The 21233-nt window shown below is 34.3% G+C and overlaps 3 protein-coding genes across 4 annotated transcripts; all 3 read right to left on the reverse strand.

Annotated features, from left to right (window-relative positions):
• Positions 1–3457: 3457 nt before the first annotated feature.
• Positions 3458–3745, reverse strand: LOC116025487 (glycine-rich cell wall structural protein 1.0-like). Its single transcript, XM_031266719.1, has one exon. It carries the CDS (start codon positions 3743–3745, stop codon positions 3458–3460), a length of 288 nt encoding a protein of 95 aa, XP_031122579.1.
• Positions 3746–13070: 9325 nt separating this feature from the next.
• On the reverse strand, positions 13071–13893 carry LOC116026200. The gene has a single exon (XM_031267669.1). It carries the CDS (start codon positions 13773–13775, stop codon positions 13269–13271), a length of 507 nt encoding a protein of 168 aa, XP_031123529.1. The 5' UTR covers positions 13776–13893; the 3' UTR covers positions 13071–13268.
• Positions 13894–16219: 2326 nt separating this feature from the next.
• LOC116024031 (fruit protein pKIWI502-like) lies at positions 16220–20148 on the reverse strand. 2 transcript variants are annotated; one of them, XM_031264935.1, is made up of 6 exons: positions 19581–20148; positions 18348–18355; positions 18212–18237; positions 18017–18112; positions 17418–17498; positions 16220–16710 (listed from the first exon to the last, which is right to left on the reverse strand). In XM_031264935.1, exons 1-6 carry the CDS (start codon positions 20060–20062, stop codon positions 16648–16650), a joined length of 756 nt encoding a protein of 251 aa, XP_031120795.1. In that variant the 5' UTR covers positions 20063–20148; the 3' UTR covers positions 16220–16647. The 2 variants fall into 2 exon arrangements, with proteins under 2 accessions (XP_031120795.1, XP_031120794.1); XM_031264934.1 differs by lacking the exon at positions 18348–18355 and having other exon boundaries at positions 18212–18311; positions 19581–20145.
• Between the last annotated feature and the right edge of the window lie 1085 nt (positions 20149–21233).

The raw sequence follows: 21233 nt of genomic DNA on the forward strand, positions 1-21233 counted from the left end.
TTTTTTTTTTTTTTTTTTTTTTTTTTTTTTTTTTTTTTAAGAGACGAGACATGTAATTGTTGATATGTAAACATATATTTAAAATTAGATTTTTTAGAAAAATATTGTGCAACAATTATAAGTGTAATTGCTAATATGTAAAGGTACATTCCACCATTACATAAAATCCGGCCAGGGGATTAGTCACTGTGTCGTCCGACGGTGAAAACAAGGGCTACACCCAAAACAAAATAATTCCACCATTACATACCAAGGATTATATTACACTTGTAGTTGTTACATGATACATTTTAAGTTTGAAATATTTATCAAAATGTTATTGCGTTTTTTCCCCTTATTTTACCACCGTTAATCGTCCTAGATCAACGACTAGAATTGATTCGCAATTCTTATCTAACATTTGGTTCTCATATGATTCTAATTAAATATAATGCAAACTAATGCTAGCAATCGATCGGGGATGATAAATGTCTTGAAAATAAACGGGAAAAAATGCAATGAAAATTTCGTAAATTTTACAAACTTTGAGCATGCATGGATGACCGCAGTTTAGTTCAAACCGAATCGAATACTGTAGGAATCGAACCAACCAGAACCGTACAGACAGTTACGGCTCAAAATCGGAACCAAAAAGGTCTCAGCTCGAAACCGGTTGGTTCTGGTGCCAAACCAAAAATAAAAAATAAAAAATAGAAAAGCTATATTTGACAATAAAATTTACAATAAATAAATAAATAAATAAAATAAAAAAAGTGTGAATGCAAAGTGAAACCGTAAACTGGCGATTCGGAAGCAGAACCGAACTAGTGCCATTCTTACACACTAAACAAAGTTTCAAAGTGCATTTGATGATATATGTGTATATATATAATCATGCAGTCAAGATCTTCCCGTCACCAACTAACCCAATGAATAAATGAAATGAGAGCTGATCTCCATAGAGAAAAGATTACTAGAAAAAACAAATTAAAAAAAAAATCTTTAGGAAAGCTGGGTTGGTTAGTATCCTTCCAGCCAGTAGCCAGAAGACTAACTCTCGGTACCAACTGTCAGTTCGTGTGGTCTGCTCCATTCACATGGGTAAGGATCAAACTCCTAACCTCATGCTTAAGGGACAAGGTGTTGAGCCACCACGCCAATCATGTTGGTTTGCATTTGGTTTCTAATTAAACGTCTCCCCAACTTAAATTGTCCCCCAAAAAACAATTAAATTAAACATTTTTTTTTCTTAAAGAGTAATGTTAATTATACTAATTTTTATTAAATATTGTACCATTTGAAATGAATGATCTCACTTGAATAACTTGGGATGAAATCGGTTGGCTTATAAATATAAATAAATAATAATAAATATAGATAGTTATTATATGCTGCATTATTTGACTCAATTGTGTGGTGTAAGTGAGAACTAAATATAATGATGGTTTTGGTAGGAAAATGCTTGTAGGCAGATGAGTCCAAAATCCTCAACTTTTTATGTTTTTGAGGAAGAAATTGAATTCACTAGAGGAAGGATGAATATTTTTACATTTCAAATATATGTTTATGTTTAAAAAAAATTAATCCGTTACCCTTTCACTATGGTTATGGTAGGTCTCAACTAGTGGTGGGTGAGTCCGCCACTATGTTCATTGATGTCAATACTATATTAAAGTAATATTTTTCTTTTGCTCATAATTTTCTTATGAATTCTCAACATTTGACATAATGCTTTGAAAAAATATTGTAACTTCAAAATAAAAAGCGATGCATGTCCGACTAATTATACAACTTATTAGAATTTACAAATAAGAAATCAATAGTAGTGTTTCTTGTACGACGTGCTCATTTAGGTAGTGATTCTGGTACCCCTCAACAACCCCTTTGGCTTCTTTTACTTGACCTCCCTTGCTAGCCATATTGTTTTTGGGGTCAATGACTGAAATGTGAAGGGAAATAGATGAGTGGACAAAAATGTGAAGATTTTAAAATTGGGACAAAAATAAGAAAAGATCATTTGAGATATGCGTTTCAGTGTCAGAAATGCATTTGCTATTATTATTTTTTTCGGCATGTTGACCACATTATATATAACTAGATTTTCCATTATCTTCAAATTCATTAATTAATTATATTAACTAGATTTGTCCATTATCTTCTTTTTATACTATATATCTTGTAATTAAATATCAAAGTTATAATACAAAATATGTTATTATATATTTATTTACCAAGTATGTTGACAAGGAGAGTATTCAAATAACCCAAAAAATTGAAGTGGAAAACTACCCCATAGTACCTCTGGACTATATCCCAGTTGTTCACTTTAAAGTTAAATTGTATTTTTTTATTAAGATGATTTAGAATGTATAAATCTTTTTTCTTTATTAAGATAAAATCTGAAGTTCCCGTAGTGAAGTGCATGCTCTCAACGGTAATTTCAATTCCTACCGACCGACAATGGAGCAAAATAGTGATTGGAGTCAAATGTTGCGCATGCAATGTAGAATTTTCTAGAAAAAAAAAATGTATTAAATGTATCAAAGATGATTGTATTGAATGTATTAAATTATAGAAATACATATAATGAAATTATATTGAAATTATTGGCGACGTAATTTTAATACTAAACGTTATCGTATTGAGTGGAATTAAATTTAAAAACAAATTAAAATGTCGTTATGTTAAAATTTTATTTATATTATGCTATGTAAATATCTGTTATAATTGTAAAATATAAACATAATTAACATTATAATGACTCACTTTGCTTGCACTAACTCAATCCAATTGGTCGCGATAAGCTCGTACCACGTGTATGGGTACAGAACGTCATGAATGCGGGCAATTCCACATACGTTGCAAAATACAATAATAAGTACTTCACAGAAAATATAAATTCATAATTTTAATAATACTTGTTACAACTAACCTTGTTGCAAGTAGGGATGTCAATTCAACCCCCCCCCCTCCCAACGGGGAAAACCGATCCCCGCCTCGACGGGGCGGGTTCGGGGGCGGAGATGAGGAGAAATTCTCCGGCGAAGAAATTAAAATTTAAAATGAAGTTCATTTGTTTTGTTATATACTTATATTTGGACCTTGGACTTTGAAAGTGTATGAAACAGTTTAAAGTGTTTGGACATTTTATTATTATGTATTTTTGTTTGAAATTTGAAACTTTGAAACTTTGGATATTTGTAGTAATTTTAGAATTTGAATATTTTAATTTTATTAATCTATGTAGGTTGAATTTAATTTGGACTTTGTTTAAGGATTCAAGGTTTAATTTCTTTTTTATAATATTAACATAAAGACAAGTATATAATTAAGGATTGTTGGTCGATATGAATTAATTTCTTTTTTGTATTACCATATGTTTTCTCAATGAGAATACATTAAAATTTCATACACCATGACTAAGAAGACCACAAACTTTATTAATATTATTGTTATTATTTCTTCTTCTTCTTCTTAATCACCCATCCTTCTGACCGGCATGCAGACCAGCAAAGTAGGCCTTAGGGTTACTTTCAAAAGCATCCCTGGGAATTTGCTCTCCTCCTCCGCCGGGAGCAACCATCATACCGGGCACACGCTCACCTCCGCCACTCCCCTTGGTGGTGGTGCCACCGCCGCCGCTACCGCCACCACCTTTGGCTCCTCCACCAGTAGCAGTGCCTCCGCCCTTGCCAGAGCCTCCTCCAGAACCACCACTTTTAGCCCCTCCTCCGCCGCCGTTACCTCCTTTTCCACCGCCTCCCATGGTCAAACTAGTGAATATCTATCTGTTCTACGTTTGGTTAAAGAATTTAGGATGCTCTTCAATTCTTAGTAAGAATGGGTGTGCATTATGTTATATAGAGGGAGGGATATATATATAGATCAGTGTTTAAGTGGCATATAATGGAAGCTAAGCATGCATGCGTGTATTTTGAGGGGAACGCTTTGGACTTTGAAGCAAATTAAATGGCCCATTCCGTCCATATATATATGATGCCGCCCAAGCGTTGCTTTAGTACATAGTAGTGCTAGTTTAAGTGCAGTTTAATGATACCATCAGTTCAAAGGCTCACCGAAATTTGTTTGCTAATTCAATTATACTGCGAATTCCAAAGATGCATGCATGTATTCCGCTGAACAAATTTGCTTCACCATGTATTGCTTTTCTTAAATTCTAATTTTAGTTCAAACAAATATTCAATTTAAGTGGTATTAAGTGCAGATGGCACTGATGTTCAGGTGTGTTAATTAAAGACATTTATAACACTACTCATGTGCAAAGTTCATTTTTATTGTTATGTGAATCTGATGCCATTTTAATTGTGGTTATGGATCTGTTGATTTTTTTTGTACAAATATTAAATCTATATGGTATAACTATTTCAATTTCTATACCCTTAATTATGTTGATATTTGATCATTGAGAATGAGAGGAAGATATGAAGTTATTTTTTTGAAAATAATTTATAGTTTTTGTTAAAAGGTTTTTTGTTTACCATTTGATTGAAAAGAAACAGATAAACATGAGAGTCTCATTTTGTAAGTGTTTTATTATAAAATTTAGTTGATTTTTAATTTTCTTGAACTATGCAACGTCACCAAAATAGTTATTATATCAAAATCTAGAGTCATGTTTTGGATTCATACGCCCGCATGGGCATCTCAATTGATTCCAGTGGTAAAATATAAGAACAATGATCTAGAATCGAGTTTAACCAGTCACAATAAATGAGCAATCTCTCAAAGTAATGGAGCTCTTTGTGCGCAGTAACTCCCGTAAGTAAAGGTCTAGCCTCTGTGTTTAAGAGTTACCATGATTGGGGTGTGATGACTCTTTGAAATTGGGGATTCAACCTTTTGGGAATCATCTTTTGAATTCAAAGATCCTAAATGGTAGGATTGCAATACAAAGTGTTGATTTCAATGAGTTTTTCAGTTTTTTTTTTTAATCTCTAGAGTATTGGAACTGGAATAATTCTTGGAATTATGGTTGTAATTTGACTAGAGGAGCCTTTTTTTTTTATTCGCCCAAAGACTTTACATATTTGCATTGACAAAGAATTTTATGATACCGTTTTACGAATTCATAGACATTTTGTAAGATAGGTTGGGTCAAGATCAAATGTAATATTTATATTGAAAATATAATAATAATAAAGATTAAATAATAATAATAATAATAATAATAATAATAATGGTCACATTTTACCTTGAAGAGCTATGGATGAGGATTAATAAAAAGAAAAATACTTAATGTATCCTCAAAACCTTACTCCCAATTTTTGCACCCACTTCTGTTCAAATTTGATTGGAGTAGAAAAAAATGAACGGATAAACATCATGCCCCTTACTAAATTGAGCAATTAAAGCATGCCAAATCATAAGGAGTATAAAATGGGAGTAAAAAATGTGTAAATAAACAAGAATTTTATGTGTAACTTAAACTAAAATAAGCATTTCATGCAGTAGAAATAAATGGAACGCCATATTATAGAAACACACTTTGGATGAGTCGTTTTAGAACACAATTAAATTAATTGATCAATCCAAAACAATTAATAGCTTAGCCATAAGTTGTAGGCCATGATTGCCGAACACATTTTAATTTGCAATTTTACTTCCTTTCTCAAATCCAACATGACGAAGATATTGGGAACTATATTTGCAACTTGTAGAAAAATGACATGATATATGATACAAATTTATTTAAAGCTATTGGGTTTGGACAAGTAATTTCTTGAAGAGTGAATTCAATCCTATAGTCTTATCTTCTTTGTTCAAAAAATTATTAACTTTTAACAAAAATTAATGAATTTAGAAATACTCAATAAATATTTAAGTTGTGATGTTAGTGTTAGTTAATGTGTATCTCCCTTTTTTTTAGCAATCACCCTGCATGCCATCTTAGAAGGAAAATAGTACTGTACTCCCAACTTTTATTCCATTTCACAAATCTTAGATGTGAACAACTTTTCTTGGACCAAAATGAAAATGTCATATTCATACTTGCAACGTAATGAAGTATAATTGATGGGGTAGAATTTAAGAATCACATAGTAGAACTTTCTTAGAAGTTGGAACAGGGCTGCTGCCCAAAATGATTAAAAATGCACCATGATTCTCAATGAAAATACTACATTAAAATTTCATAAACCATAACTAGTCATCATATTCTAGTCCAACAAGACCTCAAACTTTATTAATAATAATATTATTGTTGTTAATTAGCCTTCCTTCTGAGCGGCATGCAGACCAGCAAAGTAGCCCTTAGGATTACTTTCAAAAGCCTCCCTAGGAATTTGCTCTCCTTTTCCTCCCGGAGCAACCATCATTCCTGGCCCACGCTCACCTCCGCCGGGAGCAACCACCACAGCTGGCCCATTGCCGCCAGCTTTGGCAACTCCACCAGAAGTGCCGCCGCCCTTGCTACCGACTCCTCCAGAAACCCCACCTTTAGCCCCTCCTCCTTCGCCACCGCCACCTTCTTTTCCACCGCCTCCCATGCTCAAACTTGTGATGATCTAAATGTTCTACGTTTAGTTAAAGATTTTAGGATGCTCTTTAGCTGCTAGTGAGAATGGTGTGCAATATGTTACATTGAGGGAGGTATATATATAGATGTGTTAAGTGGCATATAATGAAAGCATGCATGCATGCGAGTATTTTGAGGGGAACGCTTTGGATTTTGAAGCAAATTAAATGGCCCATTCCGTCCATGATGCAGGCCAAGCGTTGCTTTAGTGCATCAGCGTGCTAGTTTAAGTGCAGTTTAATGATACCATCAGTTCAAAGGCTCACCTAAATTTGTTCGCCAATTAAAGCTAATTCAATTATACTGCAAATTCCAAAGTTGCATGCATGCATGTATTCGGCTGAACAAATTCGCTTCAGTCATTGACATTATATTAAATGCAATGTTACTGAATATATATGCACTTACTTGACCACTGAAGACGAAATCTCTCGTCCCAACGTGCTCAACATTAGACCCAACAATATTATGAAGATGTAAATTATGGTGACTCATTAGATGAGATGACCAGTGGCCCTCTGGTTTCGCCGGTTGGGCCTACTTTTTAGGTGGGATACAAAAATAGGACGAAAATAATTGGGATACAAATATGGGCAATACTACACTGTAGGATGCATGTTTCTCTTTTTGAACATGCATCTTCAGAATGCACTGTTATCTTTTATAATATTTGTTTCAAATTAAAATACTATACATTGTACTTAGAGAATACGAATACCGTATGTAAATACAAAATAATAAATACGTAATTATGTATTTATTTTTTGAAATATTAGGATAAAAATACTTAAATAGTGGACCTAAGACCAACAACCCTAATTTTACTCCATCCCAATACTATTGTGAATGATAAAACTTCATCCCCAAACTTAGCTGCTGCCAGTGACCGTGCGACCGCCCTGCCGCCCACCGCGCCGCCGCCTAACTGAATCATAAATATGAATACAACAATTTATCACTTTTTTTTTTGCAAGCATATTATTATTCTATTTATTTCTTAATTGTTTACGTAATAAGTAGAAAAAATTGTAGTAAACATGTAATTATTAAACATTTAGTTCTCATTATTATTATACACTAATTACACATTATTGTTAATTATATTTAATTTTCCTCTTAATTGTTTGCAATCATTTTTTTTCTCCTTATACATATATATACCATCTTTTTTTCTTTTTTTCATTTAAACTACAATATTGTACACATACAGGTATCCTACACTCATTTTCTACCTTTTAACTATTTTTTTTAAAAAAGAAACGCTAACATGCATTCGCAGAATGCATTTGTTTTTAAGCAAACATGCATTCCATGAAAGTACTTTGCCCATCTTTGTTACCTTTTCAAAACCGGCCTATTTTTGTATCCTACCTAAAAAGCAGGCCCTACCGTGTTTATGATTCTCACAATGCATATGCCCTTATCCTATTCACAATTTGTCGAGTCATAAACACGGTTGGGCTGGTTTTTTGGTTGGGATACAAAAATAGGCCGCTTTTGAAAAGGGAACAAAGATGGGCAAAGTACTTCCCTAGAATGCATGTTTGCTTAAAAACAAATGTATTCTGCGAATGCATGTTAGCTTTTCCAAAAAAAAAATAGTTAAAAGGTATAAAATGAATGTATGATATGTGTATATGTACAGTATTGTAGTTTAAATGAAAAAAAGATGTATGTGTACATTATTGTAGTTAAAAGCCAAAAAAAAGATGGTATATATATATAAGGAGAAAAAAATAGTATTGTTGTTAACCTCATTAAATGCTGAATCATTTATAATGCATAGTTGTTAGTTAATTAGAATGTACTAATTATTACATAATTATGAGAAAAATTAAATAAAATTAACAATAATGTGTAATTAGTGTATAATAATAATGCGGTGGGCGGTGGCCGACGGCACGCTCGCCGGCAGCGTAGGGCGTAAGTTTTGGGATGAAGTTTTACCGTCGATAATAGTCTTGGGATGGAGTAAAATTAGGGTTGTTGGTCTTAGACCCACTATTTAGGTATTTTTTTATCCTTATATTTCAAAAAATAAATACATAACTACGTATTTATTATTTTGTATTTATATACGGTATTCTTTTCGTATTCTCTAAGTACAATGTACAGTATTCTAATTTGAAACAAATATTATAAAAGATAACAATGCATTCTTAAGATGCATGTTCAAAAAGGACAACATGCATCCTACAGTGTAGTGTTGCCCATATTTGTATCCCACTAATTTCCGTCTTCTTTATGTATCCCACCTAAAAAACAGGCCTTACCGGCGAAACCACCCAAATTTGTCCTCTAGAAACTGACTGATCTACCCGTTGCACATATGCCCTTATCTGAATGTATGGGTTTGCCTAGCTATTGCATACTGGAAGTGTTTTATGCTCTTGCATTTACATATTAAAAAAAAAAAAGGATATTTTCAATTTTTTATCATGTGAGTTTCAGAAAAAGTGTATACATTAAGAGATGGAGTAGAACTTAGGGTACGGTGTGTTTGGAAACCCGGAAAATAATTTATGGAAATTATTTTTCGAGTTTCTCATGTTTTGGCTACTCTTGAAAAACCCAGTCAACGGAAAATGATTTCCGTTGACTGAGGAAAATGAGCCCAAAAATGACGGAAAATGATACTCTGCATCGCCACAGGCTTTGGTTTTTGCCGGGAAGCCAAAACAACTGGTTTCCGCCGAAAACCAGATGGGGGGAAGTTTAATTTTTTTTTTAATAATTTTATTTACTTAAAAATATTATTTTTATATTATTATAAATATTTTAAATAAAATAATAAAAATATATAATTATACAATTCTACTCATTTTTCATAAAATGAACAAAACACACAAAGACAATTTTTCATAATACATCTAAATATGAGAAATGAATCTATTTTCCGAAAAATGACTCATTTTCCAGAAAATATTGTGCAGGAGTCATTTTTCTTCTTTCTAAACACACCCTTAAAGTAACAAGTGGGAGTTTATGTACGGAGTATTTTTTCAATTGGGACGGCATTTGAACCTTTGGTCACGTCCGTAGGATGTTAGATTGCAGCTTGGGACCAATTTGATCTGAAGCCTCAAAGAGTCAAAAGTCGATCCTAACTACCAATATGCAGGGTCCCCGCCCATCCTCAATTACGCATTCCGATTTTCACGAAAATAATGTTAGAATAGGAAGAAGTAACAAATATTAATAAAATAAAATAATATTATATATATATATATATATATATATATATATATATATATATATATATATTATGCTCAACATTCGCGAATAATCAATAAATATGAAGTAATCGTGATACTTAGGGCAACACCATTGGTTCAAAAAAATAGATTTTTTTTTTTCATTTCTCTCACTCTTTCTGGTACTGTTGCAAAAATCCCCGTCTAGACCGCCTAGGCGCTAGGCGCTCCTAGACCGAGGCGAATTGCTCCCTAGGCGTCCGCCTAGGTGGCCGGCCGCCTAGGAGGCCGCCTAGCGCCTAACTCGGCCGACTAGGTCGAATTTGGCCGAGTTAACTCGCCCAACTCGGCAGAGTTAGCCGAGTTAACTCGAGCGAGTCGGCCTTGTTAATTTTATTATTATATTTATATATATTTAAATTTATTTATTTATATAAGTAAGAGAAGTAAGATATATATATATATATATATATATATATATATATATATATATATATATAATATGACAAACACCCACACAGATGAATTAATTTTTTATTTTTATAGGTCGCCGCCTAGATACCGCCTAGGCGCCGCCTAGACCGCTTAGGCGCTAGGCGCTAGTCTACCGCCCGACTAGCGCCTAGCGCCTACTGCAACCATGCTTTCTGCTAAAGCTATAAAAAATATTTATAAAAAAAAACTCATTAAAAAAGCACAACCAAAATGATTACTCATATTATTATTGTATTTTATTTTATACCGGTCAGTAAAATATTTGACGAAAATTAGCAATTTCTAAAATTAAACTGCATGTCTGCATGAGAATGACCACTCCATAGTATAAGCATCCATCGTCAAGTCTACTGATATAATGAAGTCAGCAAGTCTTGGATGAGCAATGAAGTCAATACAAATAATGTTTTCCTATAGCTAGCTGACTTGAATGGATCAAACGATATATCACAGCCTTCTAGAAGCATGCAATGAGCGTTTTTAGGGACACGTACTAGGTCATCGTCTTTGTCCTTAAAATAGGCCCCATGGACAACTTGAACAAGGGTCTTTGATTAATCAAGAAATGAGTTATAGGGAAGTTGAGGTGGTGATGAAGAGTGAAGACCCTGCAACAACAAGAGAGATGTATAAGGAAAAAATGGATGTGCCAGCATGGGCACCTCAAATAGTCACAGGAGTGAAGTTTAGGAGAAGAGATCAGGGATCGAGTCTAATGTGGGGGCAACTTCTCAAGTTGAGGGGGCCTCGTTGTGCGCAGTGGGCACCATGATCCCTTGGGGTTGGGGCAATTTAAATCGGAATTTAGGCAAATACGCTAAATACACATATCAATGAGGGGGCTCCTTATGCACAGTGGGCACTATGATCCCTTGAGGTTGGGCAATCTAAAGCGATGCACAGAATGAACATTATACAACACACCCACCATCAACGAACATTTTGTTGTTCAAAATATAGACAAATACGCTATATACACATATCAAATGTAAATACTTGAGAGTTTGTCTAGAATGATTATTGCTCAAGAACAACATTCTCTATTTTTAATTAGAAAAATAGTGGAATATTTTTCTCTTAGGATTATCTTTTTTATTCAACAAATCCATGGAATTAAAATCCCATTGGGGGAAATGGGATTCTAATTCCATAAAAATGAGGGAATTGTAATTCTGTAAAATTGCAATTCTTTCCGACCAAATGAAAGAATTAGTTGCCTTCGAAATTAGATGGAGATTAAGTGAGAATGGAATTTTAATTCCATCCGACCAAACGCGTTAGAAAATGTTCACACTTGAGCATTGTATCCATTAATCATTATCCACCAAGAGTATCAAGAATTTACTACTTCCAATTGCTTCAAAGGTTACTTAATTAGAAGATGAGATTATAAATTGCGCGCTTTACTTTACTTTTTTATTTTTTACTTTATGATGAAATGAAACATATGATTGGAAGTTTAAAAGTTTCTAATAATGAGGTGGAGATGATATGTGTGAGATTTACAAAGTTATATCCTCTTTTTATGCAAATCATCGCAGCTTTAATTTAATTTGAATAATTTTTGGACTTGTGCCATACTGCAAAAGTAAATATGAAGTGGAAGCTAAGAAACTTCACAAAAAGATGTCTGAAATAGTTATGCAATTTCTTCATCATTTTTGTATGTCCACACAAGTCACAAGCCCTCTTTGACTCTTCCTGCTGTTACCAAAGTGGCAAAATTTATTTGACTTAGGTCCGAAGACAATGTCGTCAATAAAAATTTTCAATAATTCAGTTATCAAATTCTTTTTGAAAAAAAAAAGTATTTATTAATTAGTTATAATCATCATTTTTTTAGTACTATTGACTTTAATTAATTAGTTATAATCTAATGTCCATATATACTTTCTCAACCTACCGAAACCCAACGAGTCAATATCACTCCCAACGAGTCAATATCGTTCCCATGACTTTCCATTTGGAGGAATCACTTCATGTCGTTTGACCACAAGGTCTTTGGCAAATATCTCATCATTAAAAAGGGGCAATAATAAACATTAAAAATATAGAGTTAATACAATTATTATTATTATACAAAAAATATAGAGTTAATACCCAATTTGGTCCAACGACTATTAGGATTTCATCACTTTGATTCTCGATTTCCAAACTTACTCAATTTCGTCTCCAACTATACAATTTTTACCTAAAGTGGTCCCTCGACTATTATGATTTCACCACGTTGGTCATCGACTACCAAAGTTGCTTACTAGTCCATAACTATGCAATTTTTACTTGAATGCTCCCTCAACTATTAGGATTTCACCACTTTGGTCATCGACTATTAGGATTTCACAACTTTGGTCCTCGACTCTCCAAAAAGGTCTCTGAATCCACAATAGACTTGCATTTTAGGTTAAAGAATAGTCCCATTGCCACACCCATCAAAGGAGTCGTTCCCCACCCGGGAGCTACTTTACCATATTCCGAATTCAATGGTTTTAATAAATTACCTACAGTAGTTCGTCTTGGACCAGATCTAGAACTGTTCTCAACAGTTTGTGTAGAACATTTGCATAGTTAGGAACTAAATTGAGCAACTTTCAAATTCGATGACCAAAGTGATGAAATCCTAATAGTCGAGGGATCAAAGTAGTGAAATTCTAATAATCGATGGACCATTTTAGGTAAAAAGAAATTGCATAGTTAGGGACTAACTTGAGCAACTTTGATAGTTGATAATGAAAGTGATGAAATCCTAATAGTTGAGGGACCATTTTAGGTAAAAATTTACATAATTGAGGATAAAATTGAGTAAGTTTGAAAGTAGTTAAGAATCAGAGCGGTGAAATCTTAAAAATCGAGTGAAGAAATCGGGCATTAACTCAAAAATATATTTATATTTGTACCTCATCCAATAATGGAATTACATAGTATATAAAATAAAATGTCATCACAAACATTAAATAACTATCTAAACATACAATTATCACATCAGGACTAACCATTTACGAGCGATATTCATAGATAAGATAAGTTTGCATAGAGTAGTATGTGCCGACAATTGCGCATTTTTTATACTAACAAGCGGGAACCGATTCTTCCACGATTGTTTCCAACAATGGCCGCTTTGACCGAGACGACGATAATCTATACTTCATCTCCTGCTCCGCAAACCCTTCAAACACCAAATCCAACGACGGCGCCGCCTCCACCTCCGACGACCCATTTTCCGGCGACACTCTCACAACGATCCGTTTGGCGGTGGAGTCAGGCGCCGCCATCTCCAAGAGCACGGCCATGTCCGCCGCCGTGACCACCGAGTTCACGCGCCTCAACGGGAACATGCCATACGCATTCCCCATTTCCAAATCCTCATCCGCCGACAACGCCGAGAACCGCCGCCCCACATTCATGGACGTGGAATTTATCAAGAAGTAGCCGGGGTGTTCGAGCATGAGCTCCGCCGCCTTCACCGGCTCACAGAACTGCCGGATTCCGCCGCCCGGTACGATCACCCTCACCGCCTTAGCGGTGGCGGCGCACATTCTTGGAGTTAAACTACAGCACGGAACGAGATTTCCCATACCCGCAAAAACTAAACTGAATCAAAATTGGAATCGAAATCGTTCGAGTTTTAGATCTAAAGAAGAAAACATTGCTTTTGTAAAGAGAAAAAGTAAAAAAAGTATGGGCGTACGTGAAATGAATTATGGCGTGGGGTGGTTAAGGATAGCAGTTATTTAGTGGTATATATATACAATTCAATTCAAGTATAATAACAGCAAGTCTTTTTCAAAAAAAAAAAAAAAAAAAAAACAGCAAGTCCACGGTCTATATAAACCTATGCCGTATGGGTTACTACTTAGTACTTAGCTCCAAATAATCCCTTCTCGATATATATGAGTATATGACTATTTCATTAAATTTTATTTGTATTTATTTATTTCGTGGATTTCTTTTTCTAACCCGTGGTAGAATTAGTCCATTAATAAGCAAGAACTACGAGTTATTATAATGTAAAACAATTATAACTTGTCATGTCATATTATGGAGTGATGATTTTTGTAAAAAGATCTAGCATTATTATCTCTTTTTTTTTAAAAAAAAAAAAAACTAATTAGAGATTGTTACGTTAATAGAGTAAAAATGGATTAAAAATTAAAATTAAATGTAACAATCTCTAATTAGTTTTTTTTTTTTTAAAAAAAAAAGAAAAGATAATTACTTATGGTGAGAACCATGCACCTTGTGAAAAATGTGAATATGTAACAAGAAATAGTTATTATCCATTGATAGGTAAATATGCACTCAAATTAAGATTTAGAAAGCGCATTATATAACAACTACGAGTGCATTATATAACTTGACATTGCACAATTACATATTAGCAATTACACATATAGTTATTGCACAATGTACTTTAAATTTAAAATATAAATGTCATCGCATTTTCTTTTATCGTTGATCATCTCAAATTAATGGTCATAATTGGTCCACAATTTTTACTTAGGTGGCAGTTCTCATTTGATCCAACATCTTACACACATACTTGCTTACTCACATGAGAACTACTTGTTCCCAGAAGAAAAATAAGAATCAATCGCAATTGTTCATTTGAAACAATCTAATGAATTATTTGGTGCAATGTAAGAGAATATACGGTGTCATTATTATAATTTTCTTCAATTTTGAAAGTGTAATTTTAACACTATGGAGTACAATTTTTAACAATATAGAGTGCATTTCTAAATGAATTCTAAAATCTAAACACAGAAAAAAAAAATCCTAAACCAAAACCATAAATACTAACGTCTAAGTAATAAAAAGTGAACCCATAAACTAGAAGAAAACTAAGAATAGTGACATTATGATAATTTAGAGTGTAATTTTTAACAATATAGAGTGCATTTCTATAAGAATTCTAAAACCTAAACAAAAATAAATAAATACTAAAACCTAAGCAATAAAAAGTAAATCCATTAACCAAATTAAAAAGCAAAATACTAAAATAAACCAATAAACAAAATTATAAACTCTAAAATGTGTTCCTAAGTGCAATGCATTTCTAAATTGACAAAAATGTACAGTATAGGTTTGAAAAGTGCATCGTATAGTGTTAAAAAGTGCATGGTAGGAATGGTAGGCACCAACACAGACAACTCAGATTGTTTCTGAATGATAGATTGTGGATAAGAACACAAAAGATAAATTGTAAATAAAGACACAAAATTAAACAACAGTGTCTCAAGCTGATGAGTAAAGACCTGAGGACTAGAGAATTTTACTTTGGGCAAGGAAAAGTGGAAAACAAGTATCCTAAAAATTCAAATAAGAAAAAGTAATGCAGTAATTAGGAGTGCAATTGCGGCGTTAATAGGTGCGAGATTGTTGACTATGTCGATGATGACGGCAATTTTGATGGTTGAAATGGTCAACCTACTAATAATCACAAATTGCATATGACGTTGGTACCACAAGGTCCACACTGCTACTGCACATGTGTATGCATAGAATTTACTCTTTTTTTTTTTGTGTGATATGAAAATGTATTTAAATAAATAAAAACATCATTTCAGGTAAATATTACGGAGTAACATCATACAACAATTTCTCTCAAAGATATCAACAACATTATTCACTTTCCATCAAATTAATTTCCTAGCAGACTTTGACTTTGATTCTCTATATGGTGTGAAAATAGAAAAATCAAAACAGAAAGATGCTTGGGATGGAACTTGATCACATTCACAGAGCAAAACAGGACACTTGAAACCAGTTTGATTAGCGTACATGACCGTACACTCTCGTCTCTTAAAAGAGGTAAGGAGTTCGAACCCCTCTCGTATGGAAAAATCAATCTGGCCAGCACTTTGTCCATTAATTAAGCCGTACACTCTCCTCTCTTAAGGGAGGTAAAAAGCCAATCTGACCAACACTTTGTCTCTTAATTAGATCGGCCCAAAAAAAAAAAAAAAAGACACTCGATAGACTTGTTAGCAAAGCTATTATGCACGAAAAAGGCTTGGAATACAGTGAATGAAACTATATGTATGTAATTTTTATTAATTTTCTCCATGAAACTGTGTATGTAATTTCTAGCGCATAACCATACAATACTAAAAAACTAATTAGGCTACAAGAATTTGTATAGATTGTGTACAAAGAATATTGGGGCACCATCTTTCCAAATAGCCACTTTTAGTAATTATAAATAATGGCAAAAAAGGAAAAATGAGAAAGCTACTATCAATAATTTGAGAGCACAACATACCTCCCTACAAAACTTCATCTACTCTTTCTCCTCTGAAGTACAGTACATCAGCTACAGAAGGCAACAGGCAAGGACTTCGGGTGTTTGTATACCGCATTTGCAAAATCTTGCTCCTCAGAGCAGGTCAAATTGAATGATTTGTTGTGAGCGAGAAATATAATACAAGCAACACTTCCGATTTCAAGTTAGAAGTTCTTTAGAATCTTCTCAGCTGGGACGCCATTTGCTAAAAGAACAGAAGTAACCTCCTGCAAGAGGCAAATAGCTTTCATGACAAAAGTTTTTACTTCACCGAGTTTAGAAACTATACCAAAAACCATTACAGAGGCAGCTCCTAAGAAATAAACTCCCATTCCTCATCTCATTTTCTTCTTAACCCAACAATATGTCACATAAAATGGCACACACAAAGTACACAAACAAACAATCAAGCAAGCATCCATGTTTAGCACTTACCAACAACCATGAAATTCCAGTTCCAAACCCTAAAGATATGTGAAGGCCCCACAATGGGAAAGCGAACTTGAATCCTAATGCTTATTACCTGCTAACTAGCATTAAGGAGACGCTACAACATTCTTACTCAATAGCTAACTGTTGTTAATTTATGTTCTCTACTCTAATGAAAAAACTTGATGCTCTATTTTTTTTTTTTCCGAAAAATAAAAATAAAAAATCGTACACAGATCAAGAAAGACTAGAGTAAGAAAAAATAATCTATTCTACAGATTGATATTAATTAAACCATAGGATATCAAGAATCCTAGATTATGTAAAATAGAGTAGCAAACCGCTATAAAAGGAACGAGTGTCAGGAACATTTCTGACACTTCGGATAGTGTGAATTCCAGTGTCTTAAGACGAACACTCAATAATCAATATAAACAAGTATTGAGTAATAAATATTTAGGAAGATCCTCTAGAGCTTTCAAGTTGAGATAGAACAATTACAAACCTCAGTCATTCGTCTTCGTCCACAAAGCACTGCACCAGTGGACCGAGGGCTAAAAGTTCTTTTGGCTTTGGAAAATGCAGCCTGCAAAAGTGACAGCATCAGAATGTTATGTTCCTTAAAAAAAAATGAATAGAGAAATAGAAAACACATAACACAACCCAAATCACACAAGTCTAAATCCCCGTCTGGTTCAGCTTATTTGTATTATCTACTCATTTTTATTGTGTTTAGATAAGCTTATGAAAGCAGCTTATGGCTTCTCAGAACCTGTTTTGAACTTATTTTGATAAACTATTTCAAGGAAATGGTCGAAACAATCTAGAAAACAGTTTTCCAAAACAAGTTGAAATTCCAAACCCATTTAAGTTTAACAGCTTTTCAAAAACCAGCTGAAATGTCAAGCCCATTTATGTTGCCTAGATCATATTTGATGGAGCTTATTGAAAAGTACTTACTTAAACTGTTTGTCCAAAATGAGCTTAAATTTGCTGGGTCATCCGGGTAGCATAACATTCATTATAAGTTTATAACAGCAATCAGACAAAGAAAACCAGCTAAAAAGACAATGCAGGCATATATTCTTCATACATGGCAATTACCTGCACAAATCCACAATCTCCAGTCCAAGTGTCATCAGGTTGAGACAATACTGGTACAATGTCAACTCCGGAAGCTTCCCAATTTTTAAACCTATCCTATAAAAGATGAAAGATACAAAACCTCAAAAAAATGGTGCAACTTTAGTGCAAACAAAAACAGAATTATCCAAATGGTAAGTAGCACCAAGGAAGTACCTGATAGGCCATTCTCTCTAGATTTTCTGCACCATAATATAATCGCACATCAGATCTCTGGTCAGCACCAAACCCTGCCTCAATTAAAGATCGAATTGGGCTGTGTACAACAAGTAGGTAGAGAAGAGTAAATTACCAGGGACGCTGGGAAGGTAGGTGGGGAGAGAGAGAGAGAAGTTTAGCAAAGATATGAAAATTCAAGATCATAAAAGGAATCTATGCTATTTTTCTACGATGATTAGGGATAACGTTGGCTCTTTCTTTTTAGACTTTAGAAGCACAATACAAGGAGTGATAGTATTTTGCTTATTTTGTTTTATGATTCCTAGTAGGATTAGAATTAGTTTTACGGTCCAACTATCTATAAACTTTTATTCTTTTTCAAGCTAGTTGCTTTTTTCACTACTCTTTGCCTTTTGTGCCCTACTAGTGCCTTGGCAAATTTCTTCACCTCAAAATGATCACATGTTCCACTCTACTGCATCATGAACCTCTATGACCTATTATCCTTCTATACAACTCAAAACATCTAGGAACTCCATCTTTATTCCATGAGTAAAACCTTTTTCTCGCCACCCTATTCTCCTAACGATTCCGCTCACCAACACTTAAACAGTTCGTTGCTAATTTTTTCCCAGCTGTTACCATGAGAAGCATGAATCTTGTTTAAAGAAGTAGAGAAATCAATAAAAGTGAAAGTTAATCAAGGTCCAGACTTTTTGTTATCAAGGCAGTACATAAGTCAGCATTTACGCAACTCAAGATAATACATAAGCCAGAGAATTCCATTGACACTCCCAAAATCATCAAGATCTTTCATTTTTTTTTTGTTTTTGTTTTAGGAACATAATGAATGAAGGAATTTCAACAATGGACTATTTTGTTGCTTATGCAAAATAAAAAGTAGCAAATTTTGACAACAGACTAGTTTTCACAATTCTAATTGCAATAAACAACTATACATGTATCCACTCCAATTGAAGTCAACATCCATTTGCAACTGAAGATGTGAATCTCATACAGAAAACACATAACTTTTCACATCTCAAGTATTTCTTGAACTAACATATGAATATGTTACTGGCCTACATCATGAAATGCTCGTTCCATAGACAAGGAAATGGCAAATATAGATACAAATATAACTGCACTTATACGTATTGAGAGCATGACAATCCTATCTATTTAGCTAACTAACTAGGTATTTTTCTGGCCGATTGCTTGGCATGCTGAAAGGATGAACAAAATCATTGAGCAAAAACAATAAAAATAAATAATTGCGCAGGAGATTTATCCCTAAGAACAATCTTAGCTCAATTTTTAAGAACTTTGTCTAGTGGTTTCAAATTGAAGGCAACGAATAATTCACCTGATTCCAGATCCGGCGGCAAAAATTAGAACAGTCTGAAACTTCTCTGGCGGAGAGATCCGATCGATGTCGAAACCATCCCCCATAATATGGCTCAACTCTACAATATCACCTCGTCGGAGATCACATAGAAGCTCAGCGGTGGAGCCGGGAACGCTCTTCACTAAAAACTCAAACACGCCCCTGGCGGCGGCGAGGGAAGGCGGGGAAGCAATAGCAAGGAAGGACGGTTTGGCGACGCGGGGGACTCGGAGCTGGAGATACTGCCCGGCCCTAGTGTGGGACACGGCGAGCTCAGGAGAATCAGAGACGTCGATTGCAACGTGGAAGAGGGACCTCGCGGCGGGAGAGACGGTTAGGAGAGGGGCGGGAGTCCAGATTGCGGTCTCCGGAAGGACGGCGGCGGCGGCGGCGACGGAGAGACGACGGGTTTGGGTGGAGAGTTGGTTGTGGTGGCGAGCGAGAAGTTTCAGGAATGCCATGTATGATGGCCGGCAAGGAAGGAATTAGGTGGGGTAGGGTGCATGGGAAGGGAGTCGAATGTAGTGTAGACCATTTCGAAGAAAACATGTTTTTAAAGGTCGTTATGTTCATGAGTTTGGTCGTGGACGGAGGCTAGAGAATTCCGCAGACGCAGATGCGTAAGCATTTTTTTTTAACCGATGTGACGCACAACGGCACAAGTTGTAATATACATTTATTAATTAATTAATTATATATATATATATATATATATATATATATAATTATTTGTTGGAAAACTAGCATAAAATGACAATTTTAGTGGCTATTTTGTAGTACAAATATACGTGGGGTCCACTTTCGATTTGTGTCGGTTCAAAGTGGATTCAGGTTTTTCGTAGTCGGAAGAACATATTGATATATAGTACGCACAAAACGAATAATGGATGAATAAGAAATTAGTTCTCAAAATTGATCCATTTGAGTTGGAAAAATAGTGGGAAAAGCTTTGGAGTAAGAATTTGTCCCACATTGGTTTGAGAAGTGGGTTTGCACCACTATGTATATAAGAGAAGCTTAGTGAATTGTATAGTTTAGAGGCTGTCTCGCGTGCAAGGGTGCAAATCAAATATGTTAAATTTTTTGAGATTTTACTCTACATTGGAGCATAGGACTGTAGAGCTTAATATGTGTTATTGTTTTGGCAATGAGTCCAATTTGCAAGTATTGATCGAATCTTCCAACAAACAATGTTTAAATGTTTTATCAGGTAATTGAAGAAGCTATCTCTACATTGCCTACAGAAGGTTTTTGATTTTTTATGGATATCCTTTTAATATTGGCTTTTATTTTGCACAATTGGTTCATTTTTTTACTTTTAAGTGTTAGAATTTTAAGCTTGAGCCCAAACAGTACTCTTGCTTTCTTGGTATGGTCCTCAATAGTCATCATCCTTCTTCCACTAGTTACTTTCAGGATATTTGGTAGGCCTTAATTGGACCATTATTGATTGCGCATTCTCAGGGAATGTCCCATATATATGGAATTGTTTGAACTTGACTCACTTCGAAATTCTAATGGATTTGTTTGAAATCCTAAGGATATGACTCATTTCGAAATCTTGCATAATAAAAAGAAAGACTCTCACTTCAAAATCGTAAGGGAGAGATCGTTTTGGTCTCCATGGCCACA

The sequence above is a fragment of the Ipomoea triloba genome, chromosome 7 (genome assembly GCF_003576645.1).
Source record: "Ipomoea triloba cultivar NCNSP0323 chromosome 7, ASM357664v1".
NCBI classification, from domain to species: Eukaryota; Viridiplantae; Streptophyta; class Magnoliopsida; order Solanales; family Convolvulaceae; genus Ipomoea; species Ipomoea triloba.

What these genes read in the sequence shown, in the direction of transcription:
- LOC116026200 (XM_031267669.1), bottom strand. Translation starts at nt 13,775, where the DNA reads ATGGGAAATCTCGTTCCGTGCTGTAGTTTAACTCCAAGAATGTGCGCC.
- LOC116025487 (XM_031266719.1), bottom strand. Translation starts at nt 3,745, where the DNA reads ATGGGAGGCGGTGGAAAAGGAGGTAACGGCGGCGGAGGAGGGGCTAAA.
- LOC116024031 (XM_031264934.1), bottom strand. Translation starts at nt 20,062, where the DNA reads ATGGCATTCCTGAAACTTCTCGCTCGCCACCACAACCAACTCTCCACC. An exon ending in GCCGCCGGATCTGGAATCAG is followed by an intron (nt 18,312 to 19,580) that starts GTGAATTATTCG and finishes TGTTGTACACAG; the next exon opens with CCCAATTCGATCTTTAATTG. An exon ending in TAGAGAGAATGGCCTATCAG is followed by an intron (nt 18,113 to 18,211) that starts GTACTTCCTTGG and finishes CATCTTTTATAG; the next exon opens with GATAGGTTTAAAAATTGGGA.